This window comes from Podarcis cretensis, assembly GCF_951804945.1.
Source record: "Podarcis cretensis genome assembly, chromosome: 11".
Classification (NCBI taxonomy): Eukaryota; Metazoa; Chordata; class Lepidosauria; order Squamata; family Lacertidae; genus Podarcis; species Podarcis cretensis.
In genome coordinates, this window is record NC_137180.1 from 21,608,419 (window position 1) to 21,628,318 (window position 19,900).

The window sequence follows — 19,900 nt, forward strand, 5'->3', positions numbered from 1 at the left end:
CAGCACCTGAAGTCAAGCTCATGCATACTTTTAATTGAAATGGTTCTCAATTATTCCAAGATGAATGTAATGTGAGATGTTGCACATTTGGAACTGGGACATTGATTTCATTTACTTAACTAAGTTTACATAGCACTCAAACAACGGAATTGCATTTAAAAAATGTAAAATTTTCATAACAAAATACGATTAAAATAAAATCTTAAAGTAGGCATAGAATATATCAAATAATTTTAAAAAATCTGAAGTTTTATAACAGATATACTAAATAAAATTAAGAGTTTGGGTAGACTTGCCTTAACAAAACAAAAAAAATTGGGGGTAGCAACAACAGTACAGCAAAGGTGTCTGCCTAATATTAATAGGCAGGATAATCAGGCAATCCCTAGCTGGATAAGCAAACTTCAGCTAGCATACATACACAAATAATGTAGAGAAGGTACATCATATCTGTATAGTTGATAATAAGTAAAGAATATATTGCTACTTTTATTTAATTACAAAACCAGCCAGACATGTTTTTATTTCACGTCTAAATTAACACAGCTACTGGAATATAATTAAAGGCATTGGTAATATATATATATATATAGATATAAAGATATATAGATATATATATAGTACAAATATTTGGTGGCAGCATTTAGAAGGTGAATCACCAGTGGTAAAAGAAAAAGGTGATTCTCCACATATAAAAAGAAGCTGTACTCCCCACACAAAAAAGGAGGTTGTCTTGACAAAGAAGGTCACATGACTATATAATAATCATTACCTTACCTTTGGGTTTCTTTCAAGCACTTTGGCCAGTCTTCTCCAAGACGTCTGGTCATAATTCACTCTATAGTAGCCAGTCCAATTCACATTTAAAATAATCCAATCATGTTCTGAATCTGATATCTTCATTTCTGGAAATATTTCTGCAAGTGGCATGAAGGAAACAAAGTTGGCATGAATTTAGTGGTCTTTGTAGGCATGTGAAGACTGTGGGCTCATTTCTAAGGTAAGATAAAACATATGACAATACACAAATGTGCTTCCTACAATGCACAAAAAAGCAAAAAAAAATACCAAAAATCCCTGGGAACCAGGCAAAGGACCTTCTCGGTAGTGGCACCCACCCTGTGGAACATCCTCCCACCAGATGTCAATGAAATAAACAACTATTGGACTTTTAGAAGACATCTGAAGGCAGCCCTGTATAGGGAAGTTTTTAATGCTTGATGCCTTACCGTGTTTTAATTTGCTGGAAGCCGCCCAGAATAGCTGGGGCAACCTAGTCAGCTAGGCGGCATATAAATAATGTGTTGTTGTTGTTAACGATCCCCACCAAACATCAATACAAGATGAAGTACAGTACACTGCAGGACTATGCCTGGATCTTAAACTGATGCACCAGACAACAAGTTCCTGAATTATAGCTAGCACCATATTTTTCACTCTATAGGACGCACCCAACCATAGGACGCACCTTGTTTTAGAGGGGGAGAATAAGAAACAAAAAATCTTCCCCTCTCTGCTCAGCGCCCCTTCAGCGAAGCCGCAGGAGAAACGGAGCCCCTTCCATTTCTCCTCCCGCTTGGCAGAAGGGGCGCTGCGCAGCTCTCCCTCTCTGCTGGAGCCAGGAGAGTCTTGCTCTCCCGGCTTCAGCAAAAGGAACCCGACGCCTTCAGAGCGCAGCGTGAGTTCCCGCTGCACTCCAAAGGCTTCAGGTGGCTATCCCTGAAGCCTGGAGAACGAGAGGGGTCAGTGCGCACTGACCCCTCTCGCTCTCCAGGCTTCAGCGATAGCTACGTGTAGCCTGCGGAGCACGGAGGGAGCGCTCCCTCTGCGCTTCGGAGGCTTCGCGTTGCTATCGCTGAAGCCAAGGAGCCTGCATTCGCTCCATAGGACGCACACACATTTCCCCTTAATATCTGGAGGGGGGAAAGTGTGTCCTATAGAGCAAAAAATACGGTATGTCCCAAAAGAGATGGGAGTATGACTATTAAAACCAGTGCTTCCTCACTACATCATAAAGCCAGAAACTTGTGTCTCTTTCCCTAACCGTGTTGAGGCTCCAATGTCAGTAGAAGCAAAATGGGAATGTGCTGAGGAGTGCTTGAATGTGATGGATCTAAAGTGTTCCTATTCCACCAGCATTAGGGGTGGGAAAATATGCCACCCCCTGAAACAGACTGGCAAGGGGAGGGGAAAACACTCTCCTCTTTTCCTACTGCCACAAACCCAGCAGAGCTCTAGATCTGGCATTTTGTTCCCCTTCTCCCTGCTATTTGAATTGCTCTTAATATGCTTTTAGCCTGTTTTCAAGATTGTGTATTGCAAATCCTGTAGAGGCTTTCTTAAATTCAAAGAGAGAGAAAACTACTTACTGCTGCTCTTATCAAGCCATGCCAAAGGTTGTACAATTCCGTTTCTTAACCAAGAAATGGGAATCGTCCACATGTTGCTTCATTAAGGACAAAAACACATGATTATTTATTGAACCTAAGTAAATAAATAGTTCAAATGCAATAAAATAACTTACATTTAGGAAACGTTTTCTGGAAAAAAATCTAGTTCTCTCAGCCTTTCCTTTTAACTTCTTTATCGTTTTAAATGTGCATTTCAAATTGCATCAGCACCTAAAGAATACTCACTTTAATCATATTGGGCACAAGCAAGAGCAGCTTACTCTGGAACTTGAGTTTTGGTGTGAGTTTTGATTCAAGCTACACTAACTTCCTCAGACCCCAATTCCAACTTCCATGAGATTTGGAAAGTCAAGCTTTGTATATGCATGGCAAACCTTCACTTTCCATAACTAATAACTGGGAAGCCATAGTCATCCACATGGCTCCACTCCGAACCAGAACTTGCCCTTGGATTTACTTGCAAGCAAGTCTCGTGGATTTCTGTGCAGTGTGCTTTCATGTAGTGGGAACAATCCATATAGAAGCAAGCACTGTTAAGCATATCTGACTTTCATCATCATAATTTTCATCAAATTTATTATTCACCCTCCACCAGCAGATCCCTGGACAGGTTACAATTTAAAATTTGGTATAAAAACAGTTAAAATAAATTGCCTTCACATGAATATGGTTGGTCCTGAAAGCCCAGAAAACTGAACCCAGATATTACAGTCCCAAGATTCCAGGTCTGCCACGTTTATGCACACCATTCCCCCCCCCCATCAGCCAAAAGATGCATCTTGCATTAAATGCCAGGTGATCCTGACACAAAATCTGAGATCATAGGAGTTATGGAAACGATGTGTGTGCACGACACTTGGTGCGGCACACGTTGTCATATATTTGACACCAGTAAAAGCCTTTCAGTTTAATGCGAAGAGAATCAACAGTGCTTTGACAAAATGCAACTATTTAGTTTCTATACCACTTTATATTTTTAAGAAAAACCTCAAAGCTGTTTACAGCATACTACTGAGAGCTCTTAATAGAGAACAAAAACAATACAACGGCCCATTTCAGATGATCATCCAAACCACACTGTGGAGGATCAGAAATTAGCCCTAGGGTTGCATTTCCCTCTCCCGCCCCCCCCCCCCCCACGTGCATGTTTCACATCTCCTTTTTGACACAACCCCATAATTCATGTTGACATCCAAGGTGGATTTCAATGTCTACTTTGGAAGGAAAGTGCAAAACATAATTTGCAGAGTCAGAAGATGTGGCTAATTATAGTTCAGGCAAAAATAGAAGATTATCAGAAGAAAAGAGTTACCTACTATTCAAATATATACCAAAGTACTTTATGAAATCAAAATTAAAACAATTGTCCTAAATTAGGCATACTTGGTCTTGTTTGTTCCTTTTTTAGAATAAAACTGTTCCTGACTGATGTTCCCAGTGGTCAGATTTACTGTTAGGAGTGGCGAGCCATGTTGGCAGGTCCATGAGTCCATTATAACTTTTACTGGCGCCGGCAACTGGAGGTCATTCTGTTCATCTACTACCTTCAAGAAAAGTCTGGATTAGAAAACAGTTTGGTTTATTTAATTTCACATAAATGTTTCTACTTGTACTAACAGCAGGTTTTCCAGGTACTATTTGCTGGTTCATACACAAGTAAAATCCAGCATTTATTAAACATTTAATAGCTCATATGGAGCGGGGGGGCGAACTTTACAGATCATAAGCAAGGTTGCCATTACCCACCTCAGGCAGCAACGAGGTGTCCAACTCGGAGAAGAAGATCCCATTGGATCAAGGGGCTGAGCAGTGCAAGATGTGGGATTGCTGATCCCTGACCCAGGCCTGATTCTGGAGTGGAGCTGAACCCTTTCAGCCAGGAGCCTCAAGAAACAGAATCCCTCAAACAGACGTCCAGAGACAGTACCACCCAAGCAAGACTGAGTGACTGGTCTCTTCACATCATAGGCTATTAGCTCACTGGTATCTCCTTGCAAATACAGGTAACACACAAAGCCTCAGAGTATTAGACTTCAGGCCAAAGGACTACCACTTAAGGCTCTCTACTCTTCAGGAAGGGACAGGAGCCTGGGAGGTATAGCCTGGTCCAAGAGGGATGAAAGGCCCCTGTTGAGCTCCAGATTTGCCAGAGCAACTTATCCTATTGAAGCCAGTTACCATACTAATTTGTGATTGGGCCTGGGTGATGAAACTGTCAATTATGTATAGGATGCCTGATCTAAGCAGTTCTTGAAGTGGGATGGGGGCTTTTTCTCCACCTACTTTATTCCCCAAGTCTTTATTACCGTATTTTTCACTCCATAAAACGCACTTTTTTCCTGCTAAAAAGTAAAGGGAAATGTCTGTGCATCTTGTGGAGTGAATGTGTGGGTGATTGCTGGCTTGCTTTCTGGCCCCGCCCCCTTGCCCAGACCTCCACTGTTGAATGTTCTGCAGATGAAGGCTGTTTGTTTCCCCAGGGACATGTGACTAGACTGATTAGATTATCTGTCTGGAAACTGTAGAAAGGGCTCCCTTTCCTTTCTTAAAGAAGCTGCAGAACTGTGAGTTGAACCCCATAAAACAGGATATTTTCCCGTTGCAAAGTAAGCTCAACAACTTGAGCTGATCCTCAAAAAAACAGGGCTTTTCCCCTTTGCAAATGAAGCTGCACAACTGTGAGCTGATCCCCCCCAAAAAACGGGGCTTTCCCCCTTTCCTCCTCTAAAAACTAGGTGTGTCTTATGGTCGGGTGCGTCTTATGGAGCAAAAAATACGGTAAGTAGAAACTTTTCATGTGGGATTAGTTTGCACTTCACACACTGCTTTCTGACACACCCATGCTTTGCTGACTGAGGGCACATGACTGCCCACAGATGGTGGCGGAAAGGACTATAGACAACTACAGATATATAAATGTACTGAGATTCATATAGACTTTTGTGTGTGTTAAATGGGCTATTAACCACTGCCTGCAAGGTAATATCACGTACCAGACATAAGCTATCATAGATGTGGGAATGTTTGGCCCTCCAGATGTTGCTGAACTGCAGCATCCCTGACGTGCCTACTGGGGCTGATGAAAGTTGTAGTTCAACATCTGGAGGGCCAAAGGTTCCCCACACCTGAACTATCAGATCAAAAAAATGAGCTGCTGCTCAGGGAAAGACCTGACTTGGAAACATGTCAAAGAGGCTTAATGCAGAATGTATTTGGTGCTGCTCATCACTGAGCCCAAACTAGCAGAGCATCTGAACAGTAAGTTCAGCACTGTTGGTTCAAACTAGTGTTGTGCACTGGTTTTAGCTGAACCCTGAACACCACATCAGGCAGAGTCAAACAGGTCATTCATCTCCCAGCCCTCTCCTGACCACATGTTTAAACTAGGATGAAAAACCCTAATTAAGCATTAGAGCTAGCCCCTAAATTGATTTGGCATATGGATACGGGTCAGTTAGGCCCCACATTGACCTGGGGCCAACACAAAGTGCCAGATTGGGTCTCAGTTCTTATTGAGAGGCCATGCACAGCCCTGGTTCGAAGGCCTTTCAGGACAGGACCAAGAATGCCCCCACACTGGATATTCCAAGAGCACCAGCGAAAACATTAATGGTTTTAATCACCTTTTGAATGTGATTCCACAGATCATCCTGGTTGGCATTTGAAAAGGAAAATGCATTCAGGTACGACTGTAATTAAACAAGTATAATTAGTCAATTCACAGTGACAACACATTTTGAATAGTTGTCGAGAATCCAACTGTTGGTAAAGTTGTTTTTGAAACTCACATTAAGTGCTTTCATTAAAAACCTTTCAGTCACAAAGTTGGACAGCATCCGGATGATGGCAGCCCCCTAAGAGAGAGAGAAATAGATATAGATATAGATGATTTATCTTTATGTATTTAGAATGATGAGACTTTGCAAGTCATGAAACTCAAGACATTAATCTACCAACATTACATTCAAATTAGTAGTTTTATTAAATATATTGATTGTTGTGGGGGCGTTTTCAGATGGGTAGCTGTGTGAATGTTGCAGCAAAACCATATAGAGTCTTTTTATATTATACAGTTTCTTCAAAATGATTCCCTGCACTCATATCATACATCTCCAAGTGATGAGATTTTGTATATCTCACACTGTTATATGGCTTTATATGGAATCTTGTGAGTGGCTATTTTGCCACAGAATGCTTTATTTAGGATGGGCATATATAATTACTAAGGTAATTTTCACAAATGATACAAAGAAGAGTAAAAAAAATTTCTCACACAGCCTAACAGCCACATTGATCCGAATTCACAAATCAGAAGTAACAGACTGGAGAATAAAAAGGCACTTGTGGCATTCAATGATGAAGTTTGCTGACCACATCAAACCTGTCGGGCAGTCATTCTCTTCCTTAAAAACCCTCTCCAGTTCTAGATATGTGGGCACATATTGTGTCTCCTCACAGGTGAAGGGAACATGGGGTGGTATTCAACAAAGCTTTATTCAGAACAGACCGACTGAAAGGAATGGACCTAACTTACAGTGTGATCCTATACATGCTTCCTTTGAAGTAAATGCCATTGTTCTCAGTGGGGCTTGCCCCAACATAACTGTGCATAGGAGCCACTCGTCTGTCCCCCCCCCCCACTGTACACTGCTATTTGATATACAGACTCCACTTCAAATGCAGCAGGAAGCCTTCTCAAACCTGGTACCCTCCTATCATTCCAGATCATTGGCTAAACAGTTTGGGGGCAACAGGAGTGGTGGTTCAAAACACATAGAAGGCACCAGCTTGGGGAAAACTGTCATAAAGGCTTTACCATTCAATTCAGTGGAGGCAGAGAATTCCCTTTCTCATGTTATGAAAAAGTGACAATTTCATACTAACTTTTCAAATCATGTGACCGATAAAATCCTTTAATATACTGCTTACAAATTTTGTTTTTACCTTCTTGTATGTTATTAAACCAAACAGTTTAAGTAATGCACCCGATTCTTGTCTTTCACCTGTGTCTGATAAAGACTGATTTTGTAGTTCATTATCCATGCGCAAGATAGGTTGAACCACTTCGTAACTAAAGATGTTGTCCTGAAAATAACCATAAAATAGCAATGTTTACCTAAAAATAAAAGACCACATTTTAAGTTCTTTTGAGAATTATACTTAATTCATAAAACATTTAATAGGCTTCCTATTTAAAAGCCTTCATTCAAGTCATTGCATTTATAACCCCTTTCAAGAAAATCTGTATTTGGCTGAAATTCTTATTGCAGAAAGTCAATTTGTGGAATGCCAGCATGTGAAATGTAATTGTCAGGAAACCAGTATCATGCCCTAATTTTAATTACCATCTGCTACAGATAATGTAGCATTACATTACAGAGCCTGGCGTGCTCTGGTCCATGGGGTCACAAAGAGTCGGACACAACTAAACGACTAAACAACAACAGATAATTAGTGCGAATCAGTTCAGTAATACATAGCACAAAATTTCAACAAAAAGAATACCTATGGTCTATAGTATTACCATAGCACAAAAGAGCAGTAGAAGACAGCGTGGACCTAGTATACAAGGCATAATTATTAGCTAGGGCAGCTGTTTTTCAACCAGTGTGCCGTGGCACCCTAGGATGCCTTGAATGATGATCAGTGGTGCCACAGGCAACACTGGCCTCTGTCCCTCTTTCCTTCCCTCCCTCCTCTGATGCCCTCTCACATCTCTGCCTCCCAAAGGCTTGCACAGCTGTTTGTTGCAGCAGCCCTGCCTACAATGTGCTCCCCAGGTGAATGGTGCCTCTGGGGCTGGCCAAGGGGTGCTGGTTGCCAGGAGCTGAGGTGGCCTTGCAGTAAGCAAGCAAGCAGGCAAGGGAGCCCAGCCAGCCAGTCCGTCAGCCCTTAGTGTTGGGAATGGATAGACAAGTGGGAAGCTGGGCAGGCAGGCAGGCACTGCGCTGGCCTTTCTTGTGCTTGTTGTGGGCAAGGCCTGCCTGGGAGGTGAGTGCCTGGTTCTGAAGGGGAGCCTTTCTGCCTGGCAGGACTGGCCACGCCTGCCGCTGCCTCTCAAGGTAAGAAGAAGAAGAGGAGAAGAGTTTGGATTTGATATCCCGCCTTTCACTCCCCTTCAGGAGTCTCAAAGCGGCTAACATTCTCCTTTCCCTTCCTCCCCCACAACAAACACTCTGTGAGGTGAGTGGGGCTAAGAGACTTCAGAGAAGTGTGACTGGCCCAAGGTCACCCAGCAGCTGCATGTGGAGGAGCAGGGACGCGAACCCGGTTCCCCAGATTACGAGACTACCGCTCTTAACCACTACACCACACTGCTGACCTAACATGAAAGAACCATTGCATAGATCCCATTAATTTCAAGGGACTGAAAACAATCCCACAGTTTGGATAAACTTTATATAAACAATGATATAGTTCACACCTACCAGAGGCATTGTGGGCATTATGTAATATATACCGAGATACTCCAAGTAAGATGCAAATCCTTCGTTAAGCCATATGTCGTTCCACCAATTCATGGTAACTAGGTTTCCAAACCACTTCAAATAGAAGGAAGAGGAGAGTCTTTCAATGCATTGTTTTCAAACTGCTCTTCTAATCATCAGGCATAAGAGTGTACAGTAGTACCTCTGGTTATGAACTTAATTCGTTCCGGAGGTCCGTTCTTAAGCTGAAACTGTTCTTGACCTGAGGTACCACTTTAGCAACAGGGTGTCCGGCGGCCGCCAGGCCACCGGCGCACAATTTCTGTTCTCATCCCAAGGTAAAGTTCTTAACCCGAGGTACTACTTCCAGGTTAGCGGAGTCTGTAACCTGAGGTGTTTGTAACCCAAGGTACCATTGTAGTTAATAGTCTCACATTGGCATACGTTATCAAAAAGGAATGCTATAATGTTTACAGGTTTGTATGAATTTAGGAAGATGCAGTGCTTTTTTTCTAAAAAAAAATGTTTAGGGGTACTCTCATTTTCCTACTCATATTGAAATACTGCCCCTCAATGAGGCCAAACTTAGATTCACAAAATGTTTAGGGGTATGCATACTCCCAGGAAAAAAAGCACTGGGAAGATGCCATTTTAGAAAAGCTACAAAGATAGAAATCAGCAGTTAAAGTACTAAAAATTCATTCTGGGATTTGATAACATAACCAAATAGAATTCTCTCTAAGTGTGATGCATTCAAGAGCGCGAATGCAATGAATTTGTATGTCTTTAAACAGCAGAACCACGTGGAATGAGGAGGGAGCCATAACGGTCTGGAAGACAAGGCTGCACTACTCACCTGCCTTCCCAGCACTGAGTGTTATTATTGGTTCCTGAGAGGTGCAGGGGAGCTGAGTGTGGCGCAGGCACGGCAGGAGGAAGCACCAGATTGGCTCTGCTGCATCTCCAACATCACCCTGAGCTCCCTGGATCTCCCCTCTCAGGAAGCAGCAGTGATGCTCAGTACTGGGAAGGCAGATGAGCAATGCCCCCATGCCTGACTGCTACTGAGAAAATTAACTTTCCCCCTGCCAACTGCTATATGCATTTCCAGATGAGTTCCTATAAGCACTAATGGAGGCTTCTATTGAAATGGAAATGGAGACTTATCTTGAGATGTAAATAAGCAGCAATTTGGGGTCTGGTCTTTTACCCTTCCCACCCACTCCCTTGATCCTTTTTCTACTTTAATTTAAAAGAGGCATGTTTATGCTTTACCACCCCGTTAATCGTGTCAGGATAAAGCGTGTAAAGCATGGCGTTCCCCCAGTTTACAAACACTTTTTTCAGACACCACTTTAAATAATACTGTAATCACTTAACTCATAATGAAAAGAAAAACAAGTGAATGGGAAACACAACAGGAAAAAATAGATTTGCTTTAACAACATAAGCAGAAGCATATATTGGAGGTTCAAAAGGTTTGTTTGGTATTAAAGTTTATAATAATCTGATATATGTTTGCGGATTTGTAGAGCAAACACTAATCAATCAAGTTTTGATCCAGTGTCTTATTTTACATGCTTTCATTAAGTACTCCTTTTTAGGCTTTTAGCAAAAAAATAGTCTGGTGCTAAACAAATGTGACAATGTTCCCTGCTGTTCCTCTCTTGCTCCCACTTCTGTGCTTCCCCTTGTTACTTCCTTCCCCCTTGTTACTTCCTTCCCCCCATTAAACAAATGAGGTACCGGTACTCCATATCAGTGAGTACCATCACAAAAAAAGCACTGCATACCCATAGCTGCATACTACATTCAGCTTTCAAGGAATGGGATCTATTACAAGGTGTCCAACTGCAAGCTCAAAGGGACAATGCGCAATGAACTTCTGGAAATCACTAAATGTATTATTTTTTAACATGGCTGGGAACTTCATGGAGACTAGCCATGACAGTTAAACCTCCATATTTGCAGGCAAAACACCTCTTGAGTATCAAGTGATAGGGACAAACAATATGAGAAGGTCACCACTTTCCTGTCTTGCTTATGAGCTCCTGTATATTCCTGCCTGTCCACTACTGGAAGCAAAATGCTGGGACAAATGCACTATAAACTGAACCAGAAAGGTGATTCTTGTGTGTTTCACTTATCCTCCTACACTTCTACTGGGACTAGATTGTAGCTGTGTTGCTAATTAGAGCAGGGGCCACTGGCACTGTACCCCTTCTCCTTTGCGGCCCAAAAATGCTATTTAGGGGGGCTTACTTTTAGCTGTTAGGGACGCAGGTGGCGCTGTGGGTTAAAGCCTCAGCGCCTAGGGCTTGCCGATTGAAAGGTCGGCGGTTCAAATCCTTGCGGCGGGGTGCGCTCCCGCTGCTCGGTCCCAGCGCCTGCCAACCTAGCAGTTCGAAAGCACCTCCGGGTGCAAGTAGATAAATAGGGACCGCTTACCAGCGGGAAGGTAAACAGCGTTTCCGTGTGCGGCTCTGGCTCTGGCTCTGGCCAGAGCAGCGATGTCACGCTGGCCACGTGACCCGGAAGTGTCTCCGGACAGCGCTGGCCCCTGGCCTCTTAAGTGAGATGGGCGCACAACCCCAGAGTCTGTCAAGACTGGCCCGTACGGGCAGGGGTACCTTTACCTTTACCTTTACTTTTAGCTGTGGTCTCTTAAACAGCATCTTGTTAAACAGCACAGTGTCACAGGAAGCTTCATAGGTCAAAAGGACAATTCTGGTGTGCTGGCAGCAGTGCAAGTAATTGCTTGCATTTCTGCAACATTTACCTAAGTCATACGTGGGAAGCTTTGGCCCTTCAGATGCTGAAGAACTACTGCTTGCATCAGCACCAGCAGGCATGGCCAATGGCCAGGTTACAGGGGAGCCATATTTAAGCCACATCCAAAGGACCAAAGGTCCCCCATACATGATCTAAGTGCTTTGAGAGAAAGCAAAAGTGAGTCCTTCATTAGTAAATGTACTCGATATATCAGTGACCTTTTTTTAGTGAACAGTCTGTTGAGAAAACTCTCCACATTGCTTATGTTAATCTCAACACAGACACCCAGATGCATTATGGGCTTTTTAAAGGTCATGCTAGGATTCACTTTTATTAAGTTTGTTAGTTCTATGCAATTATCTATAAAACTCTAAAAATGTATTCAGTCAGTGATATGCTGCTTGAGCCTTCTACTTCCCCAAGAACTGTACTCCCGATGACCAATTCCAGACACTTGGCAGTTCTCAGGATTTATTTTCACATTAAATTGGCACTATTGCAGCTACAGCTACTTCGAAAAGAACACCTTCGTTTTTAAGATAGATTAAAGTGCAGAACATTTTACCACATGCCTGGTGTGCTATCTCATGGGAAATAATTTTGCAAATCCAATATTTCTGGCGAGTGAATTTATCTTCTGGGAGATACAGCAAGGATATTTCCTGGAAAGTCATTAGCCCCCAGTGTTCCATAGCACCAGCTCCCATATCAGGTAGCACAAGCAGATCTAGATTGGTTTAAATATAGAGAAAAAGAAGAAGCTTTAACAATTTCACAATTCATACATTTACATGAGTGCTCTTGGCTTAATCTGCTATTTCCCAAGATTTTCAGTTGCTGACAATATTGGCATGAAAAGAAACCTAGTACAGTGGACGCTCGGGTTGTGAACATGATCCGTGCAGGATGCACATTCGCAACCCGCAGCAGTGCATCTGCGCACATGCGGGTTGCGATTCGGTGCTCCTGCGCATGTGCAATGCGCGATTTAGCACTTCTGTGCATGCGCAACCGCCAAAACCCAGAAGTAACCCGTTCCAGTACTTCCAGGTTTCGGTGGTCCGTAACCGAAAAAAGTGCGAAAAAGCATCTGTAACCCAAGGTATGACTGTAAATACTATTGGGAGCTTCCCCCCCGCCCCGCCCCCATGTAGGTTTTTTCCATGTTCCGTGTTTTTTAATAACAAAAAAACAAGGAAGTATTCGTACAAAAGAACATAAAAAGATACCTGCTTAATCAGGTCTCAGGTCCACCTTTGTGTAGTGTGGCCAATCAGATGCCTTCAAACCCTGTTTGTGGGCTTCCTGAAGGCACAGCCCTCTACTCTTGGTTTCAGCAACTGATATTCAGTGGCATATGGAATGTTAACACAGAGGTTCCATATCATCACCAGCACAAATACCCATTCATCAACATATTCTCCATAGATTTGTCTAGCCCCCTTTTAAAACTATTTGGCCGTCGATGTATGTTGTGGCAATTAATTCCAGAAATGGGATTGTATGTCGTGGAGAAAAGTGCTTTCTTTTGCTGTACATACTTCTTTGCTGGCAAAATGGCAGCTTGGAAAAAGGAGATTACTTCTTAGATGTTAGGTGTACCACCAAAAAAAAATCAAAAGGGTGTGGTCAAGGAAGGAATGGAAAAGTGAAGTGATTCAATAAAGAAGGGACACATTATGAATGAGAAATTCCATAAGATAGATTCCAGAGGATTAACCAGTCAATAGCATCAAACACCCACACATGCACCCCAAAATTGACCTAACACTTAGGTGACATTTTGGTCTCAGCTTTCCAAGAAAAGAAACTCAGGCAGAACATCAATCATATATACATCGAAAGGACAAGTACATATAGAGATGTCTGTCAGCATGTTTGCTAGCAAGGGTTATTTCCCTTGACTGTGCCACAGGTTCCTAAGGGCAGTAGCAGAGGCAACCAGAGAGCTGGGGAGAGACATTAATATCACACCCTCACCACATCTCTCTTAGCTGCCCCACCACCAAAGCTTTCAACTGAATTGCATAATCTGTTGATGGCTACTTCAGGGATATTCTAAGGTGTAGGCTGTTTCGGACAGCTCACACCACAATAAACCAGTTAGTTTCAGGGTCACAGAAATGTTATGCCTTTTGTTTAGAACAGCTGTTCCTCAAACACTGTATGGATTTCTAATTCAAAGTCAGAAGAAAAAAAGCATTTCCGGGAACGTACCGTATTTTTCACCCTATAGGACGCACTTTTTCCCCTCCAAAAATGAAGGGGAAATCTGTGTGCATCCTATGGGGCGAATGCAGGCTTTCGCTGGAGCTTGGAGAGTGAGAGGGGTCAGTGCGCACTGACCCCTCTCGCTCTCCAGGCTTCAGTAAGCTATCAGCAAGCCTGGGGAGCCCGTGGGAGTTCCCGCAGGGCTCCCTAGGCTGTGGCTAGCAGCCTGCTGCCCGGAGCGCGGGGCGCACTGAAGCTGCGGCTGGGGGGGGGAATAAAATTTTTTTTCTTTATTCCCCCCAAAAAACTAGGTGTGTCCTATGGGCCGGTGCATCCTATAGGGCGAAAAATACGGTATCACATGATTCCAAGCAAAAACAGTTTTGTCCATTTTAAACATTGTAAGAGGTTGTTTCTTTTTTAAAAAGAAGCAAGCAAGAATACCTGTTTTTGAAAGAGGGTAACTGATGTTAAGTAAGTCTTCCATAAATGAAAAGATTGGTCCAGTGATATTTAAAGCATAATCAGCAGATCCATTTTTAATTGCATCCTTCCGAGCCCAAATGCGTATCTATGAATATGCACAGAAATGGTTATTTTGGACAACTGATGAAAATCTGTTTCATATCATTAGGCCTTCTTCAGTGGCCATGAATTTGCACAGTGACTTTCAGAAAAAAACAACCAGGTATTTAGCAGAATTCCTTAAAACTTCATTGCATTTTAGACCTCTGTTCAGGTTGCCTTATCTTTTGCAGACCACCACATTTTCTTCCACAACATCATGCACCCTGAAAGTCTTGTTCTTTAAAAGCTTAATTGCTCCCACATCCGCATGCAGTTGTGCCATGTATGCTTCCAAACAAAAGAATGTGTTTGCAGGATGAAAGGAAAAGGGAAACGGTTGCTAGATGGTGGGTGCCACTGCTAGGTTTGTGCATGCTCCGTGTCAGTTAAACATTTGACAATCGACACACCAATGAATTCATTTCTGTGTTATCCAGGACTACATAAGCAGTCACTTGAAAAGCATTGTGTGTCTGCTACACACCATGTTTGTCGTGACTACAATTTGTAAGAACCATTTATTACCTGGATTACATGCAGCCAGTCACCAATCAACTTAAAAATCTGCACTAAGTTAAATAAGTGAGAAGGTACGAGTGTGCTAAGCAGCCACAGAATGCTGCCTGACTCTTGATAGGCAGGTGGAAAATTCTGTAGAAGGGGTAATGGAATGGAGCCTTCTGAATTGGTGCATTCTGTTAATATTTTGGATTATCAGACATTTGGGTAAATGGGAGTACTAGCTGCTTAATGGTTAGAGATATGAGGCTTCATGAGTGAAACTTTATATAATCAGTAGGCTGCTACAGACAACTTAGCTAGACAACACAAGCGCTGATAAAGACCTTGGAAAATGAAAAGCCCAGAAACACAAGCATCTTACTCTTTCCCCCATAGTGTAGATCAGTGTTTCCCAAACGTGGGTCTCCAGTGGTTTTTGGACTTACAATTCCCATCATCCCTGACTACTGGTCCTGCTAGCTAGGGATGATGGGAGTTGTAGTCCAAAAACAGCTGGAGACGCAAGTTTTGGAAACACTGGTGTAGTTCCTAAACCCTTCTGCCCATTTTGCAAGTGACAAGACAAATCCACATGGGCAGTTTGGGTAAAACAGACAGTGGGACAGAGTCCCACGAGAGGCTGTGGGCTGCTTTAGCTGAGATTCCTGCATTGCAGAGGTTTGGACTAGATGACCCTCAAGATCTCTTCCAACACTATGATTCTGTAATGATATAATGGCCCAGACTGACAGCCTTTTAAATGGGATTATATCAATTTAATAAATCTTTAAAGGAGCACTCTCAGCACCAGTCAGCTGACTGGTGCTGAAAACATATCTCCAAGGAGTTCCCTGTAATCACTGATTTAATAGTTAGAGCAACCTCATTTGAACTTTGACAGCGATCAGTCACCTGCCCTCTTAATGTTAGGTGATTGACAGGTGGGTGATCCCACTCACCTGTCAAAGATGGCCTGCACGGGGTGAGGGAGATGAGCATCCAGCACACCAGCTAGATCTGGGTCATCTGGTAAACCATGTCTGGGATAGCATTCCCTACACGTTGTGAGTGATGTTCTAGTAAGAGAACCCTATTCCAAAGGTGGACTGGCGTGTGGAAAGCAGTCTTCTAACAAACTAATGTTTCTCCACTAAAGGATCTAGTTGTACTGTGCTTAAACAAAACCTGATCTGGAGTAACCCTGTTCTGAATAAGATTGACAGTGGGAGACGGGAGTAGATGTTGCATATTAGTTTTCAGGATGCAATTTATTTTTTAAAAAACCATTTAATCTTATACCATAATTTAAACATCAGTGCATATTGTGCAACACATAATTCACTCATAAACGCAAGTATATGCTGCTAAAGTCTATAATAAATTCAGCAGACTTATTCACCTCATTGCCCCTCTCCACTGTGGTGACATAATCAAAGTTACAGACCGCAAAAGCAGTGACATATGTGGACATTTTTGGTGTTGTTTCAAATGTTGTGACAGTCCAGTTCATCAGTGCAGTCCCATTACTCAAAGTACTCAATGTGCTTTCATTCACATCTTTATACTCAGATACATCTATAAAAGAACAATTATTATAGGCATTAATACTGAATATTATGGCAAATTTGCTCTGTTCAGAATGGAAGACTAAAGGTGCCTTCTATATAGTGACCACTAGATCTAATAGTCAAGCTGTACTCTTGTTTCCTGTGTAAAAAATGCCATGGCCAAGCGGGGAGTCGGCCCCAGTTTTGTTTCATCAGATTCCTAGGTTCCAGCACCAAAATCTTAGGCACCTAGATGATCAGGGCACCTGGGATTTTTCCAATCCTGGCTGCAGCAACTATAATAGCAACAATATTAATAATCCTAGTACCACTGCCATTACTAATGGGTCCCACCACACAATTAGAAAGTCCCACATTCCCTTACTTACCCTTAATCGGCATGTTGGAAAGCACTTTATAGCTTGGGTGGTGAACAATACTGATGTTAAAGGTAGCTTTCATTGCAGGTTCATCAAAGCATGGGTAAACCCTCCTGGCATCTGCCGGTTCTAGGTGCGATGCGACCAACCACCTAAATTGAGAATACAAATAAGTTTAAAGTCAATAGCTCGTAGTCTGGGGGATGCTCCTGAATCCATCTCGGTCATTAGAGACCTCGGTGGCTGGGAATCCCTTTTACCAGCTTTGTGGTTTCTGCACCGGGATGAACAGTCTTTCACGTGGGATTACTTCAATGCAATCTGCCCTTGAGGCTGGCCCAGGCTGAGGTTGGTATACAAAGCCCTGTACAACCTGGAACACTGAGGTCCAGCGCCAAGGGCCCTTTGGCAGTTCCCTCGCTTCGAGAAGCCAAGTTACAGGGAACCAGCCTTCTCGGTAGTGGCACCCGCCTTGTGGAACGCCCTCCCACCAGATGTCAAAGAGAAAACATTTAATAATAATAATAATAATAATAATAATAATAATAATCCCCCCATCTCCAATACTGCAGTTGTCCAGTGGGGCTGCTGTCCATTGGGGCTGGTGGAAGGCAGGGTGGTCCAAAAGTAGGAGGAATCCAGTGATAGGCAGTTAGAGCCAAGGATAGGCAGACCCAACTCATGTTGGTCCCCTCCTCTTCCCTGCAACAAGTCCAATAAGAGGAATTCGGAGACTGAGGAGAAGCAAGAGGAAGAAAGCAATAAGCAGTACAACCCCGTCTCTGGCGGCAAGCAAGAAGGCAGGATGGTGGGGCCTGGGGCTGAGGCCAGACTGAGGTTGCTGGAGCAGCGCCCCATTTGCTCAAATAGAATCACAGAACTTTAGAGTTGGAAGGCACCCCAAGGGTCATCTAGTCCAACCCCCCCGCAATGCAGGAATCTCAGCTCAAGCATCCATGACAACATGGCTGTCCAACCTCTGCTTTAAAATATGCAGGGTCTACTGCAAAAGGTGTCGACATGTCACGCACATTGGATCAAGAATCATCGCTGTGCCTGGACGCAAGACTACTTGGAGATCCCACCCTCCTTGGAAGACAGAAGGAATAGCGTTGGGACAAATAACCAAATATCAACAGGCACCACCATTGTTCCAAATTGAGTCAGAAGGCCCGTGCTAAGCCCGTGGGCCTCGGGCTCAGGGAAAGTGTTTAACACTTCCTCCCATGCAACTTTCCCCCCTTAGTTCCATCAGAGGGATAAGGCATACATACCCTCCAACATTTCTCTGATGAAAATAGGTACGTCCTATTCCATAATAACAATCATAATAATATTAATACCCCACCTATCTGACTGGGTTGTCCCAGCCACTCTGGGTGGCTTTCAACATCTATAAAAACATAATAAAAGTTAAACATTTTAAAACTTCCGCATACAGGGCTGCCTTCAGGTGTCTTCCAAAGGCTGTATAGTTCCCTATCTCCTTGGTTGGGGGGGGGGGGTCACATAACTGCATACCTTCCAATGAAAACAGGGACGTCCTACCATACCCTCCAACATTGCCCCGATGGAAATAGGGACATCCTAAGGAAAAGCGAGGGACGCGGGTGGTGCTGTGGCTTAAACCACAGAGCCTAGGGCTTGCCGATCAGAAGGTTGGCAGTTCGAATCCCTGGGATGGGGTGAGCTCCTGTTGCTCGGTCCCTGCTCCTGCCAACCTAGCGGTTCGAAAGTACATCAAAGTGCAAGTAGATAAATAGGTACCACTCTGGCAGGAAGGTAAACTGCGTTTCCATGTGCTGCTCTGGTTCGCCAGAAGCGGCTTAGTCCTGCTGGCCACATGACCCGGAAGCTGTACGCAGGCTCCCTTGGCCAATAAAGCGAGATGAGCTCCGCAACCCCAGAGTCGGCCACAACTGGACCTAATAGACCCTTTACCTGTACCTTTAAGGAAAAGCGGGACGTTCCAGGATCAAACCAAAAACCTGGACAGCTTCTGCACATTCGGCCCTTGGAGGGTTCTGGGAAAGCAAGCCCGGGAGCGCATACCTACCTTCTCTCTCCTTCGTCCTTATAGGTGCTCGCGAAGAGCCCGTGGAACTCCGGCTCGGGCTGGATCTTGCCCCGGAAGGCGAGCTGCAGCTCGTAGAGGGCGCCCGCGCTCAGGTTCGCGCGCAACTCCAGCACCGCGTACTCGTTCCGCGGCGCTTCCCACAGCTCGGCCACGGCCACGCTGCTGCTGCTGCTGCCGTTGGCGGCGGCGGCGGCGGCGGGTCCCGCCAGGGGCCCCCAGACGGCGGCGCGCTGGTAGACCAGCCCCACGCTGTGCAGCAGCACCGCGTCCGTGTCGCGGAGGCAGCGCACGGTGATGTTCGCCTGCCCCGAGTGCGTGCGCGGCTGGGGCAGGCCGGGCGCCAGGTGCGGCCACAGCAGCAGCGAGTAGTGCACGGGCTCCAAGTCCCCCGGCAGGCGCCAGGCGTCCCAGGCGCCGGGCGGCCGCGCGGAGGGCTCGGCGCTGGCGGGAGCCTGGTCCGTGGGCGCCGCCTCGTCGCCTCTCGCTTCCAAATCCCGCGCGCAGCGCCCGTACAGGATAGCCAGCGCCAGCAGCGCCAAGAGCAGCGCGCCCAAGAGCAGCGCCAGCAGCGCGGCGGACTTTTTGCCCACGTAGAAGCCCGAGCGCAACTTGACGGTCATGGTGGCCGGTTGAAGGGGGGGGGGGGAGCCTGAGCGACTGAGGAAGAAATTGAGCACAGGATAAGGCCTCCTCTTCTGAGACGGGGAAGGGTCAGGGCCTCTTCTTCGTGGCCTCAGGGGGTCGTCGGCGGAGACGGGAGCGCCAGGACTGCCGGGCTGGAGCCAAGCAAGCTGCTGGCTGAGGTGGTCTGAACGCGGCACACCCCGCCTGGGCGCCCCAAAGCCATCCTTCCTTCAAGCCCGCCTCTTCTTCCACCCTTCCTGGGAGCTCCTCATCTGAACATCATCTCCCAGCAGCTGGCTGGAGGCGAAAGCCCTCCCTGCTTCCCTGGAAGGGTGAGGAGGACTTGGAATTGCTTTGCATCCTCCCAGACTCCTCTGGTAGT

General features: G+C 44.7%; 1 protein-coding gene across 1 annotated transcript in view; it reads right to left on the reverse strand.

The window, feature by feature from the left end:
• LVRN (laeverin) overlaps nt 1-19,514 on the reverse strand; it is a gene marked incomplete at its 5' end in the record, with an annotated part of 39,199 nt that extends 19,685 nt beyond the window's left edge. Inside the window, 12 exons of the mRNA XM_079995395.1 lie at nt 778-917; nt 2,370-2,446; nt 3,795-3,955; nt 6,035-6,100; nt 6,200-6,265; nt 7,356-7,496; nt 8,840-8,953; nt 12,184-12,338; nt 14,267-14,393; nt 16,290-16,465; nt 16,827-16,969; nt 18,874-19,514. Of these exons, the coding sequence (XP_079851521.1) occupies nt 778-917; nt 2,370-2,446; nt 3,795-3,955; nt 6,035-6,100; nt 6,200-6,265; nt 7,356-7,496; nt 8,840-8,953; nt 12,184-12,338; nt 14,267-14,393; nt 16,290-16,465; nt 16,827-16,969; nt 18,874-19,514 (2,007 nt within the window). The remainder of the gene's footprint in view (nt 1-777; nt 918-2,369; nt 2,447-3,794; nt 3,956-6,034; nt 6,101-6,199; nt 6,266-7,355; nt 7,497-8,839; nt 8,954-12,183; nt 12,339-14,266; nt 14,394-16,289; nt 16,466-16,826; nt 16,970-18,873) is intronic.
• Between the last annotated feature and the right edge of the window lie 386 nt (nt 19,515-19,900).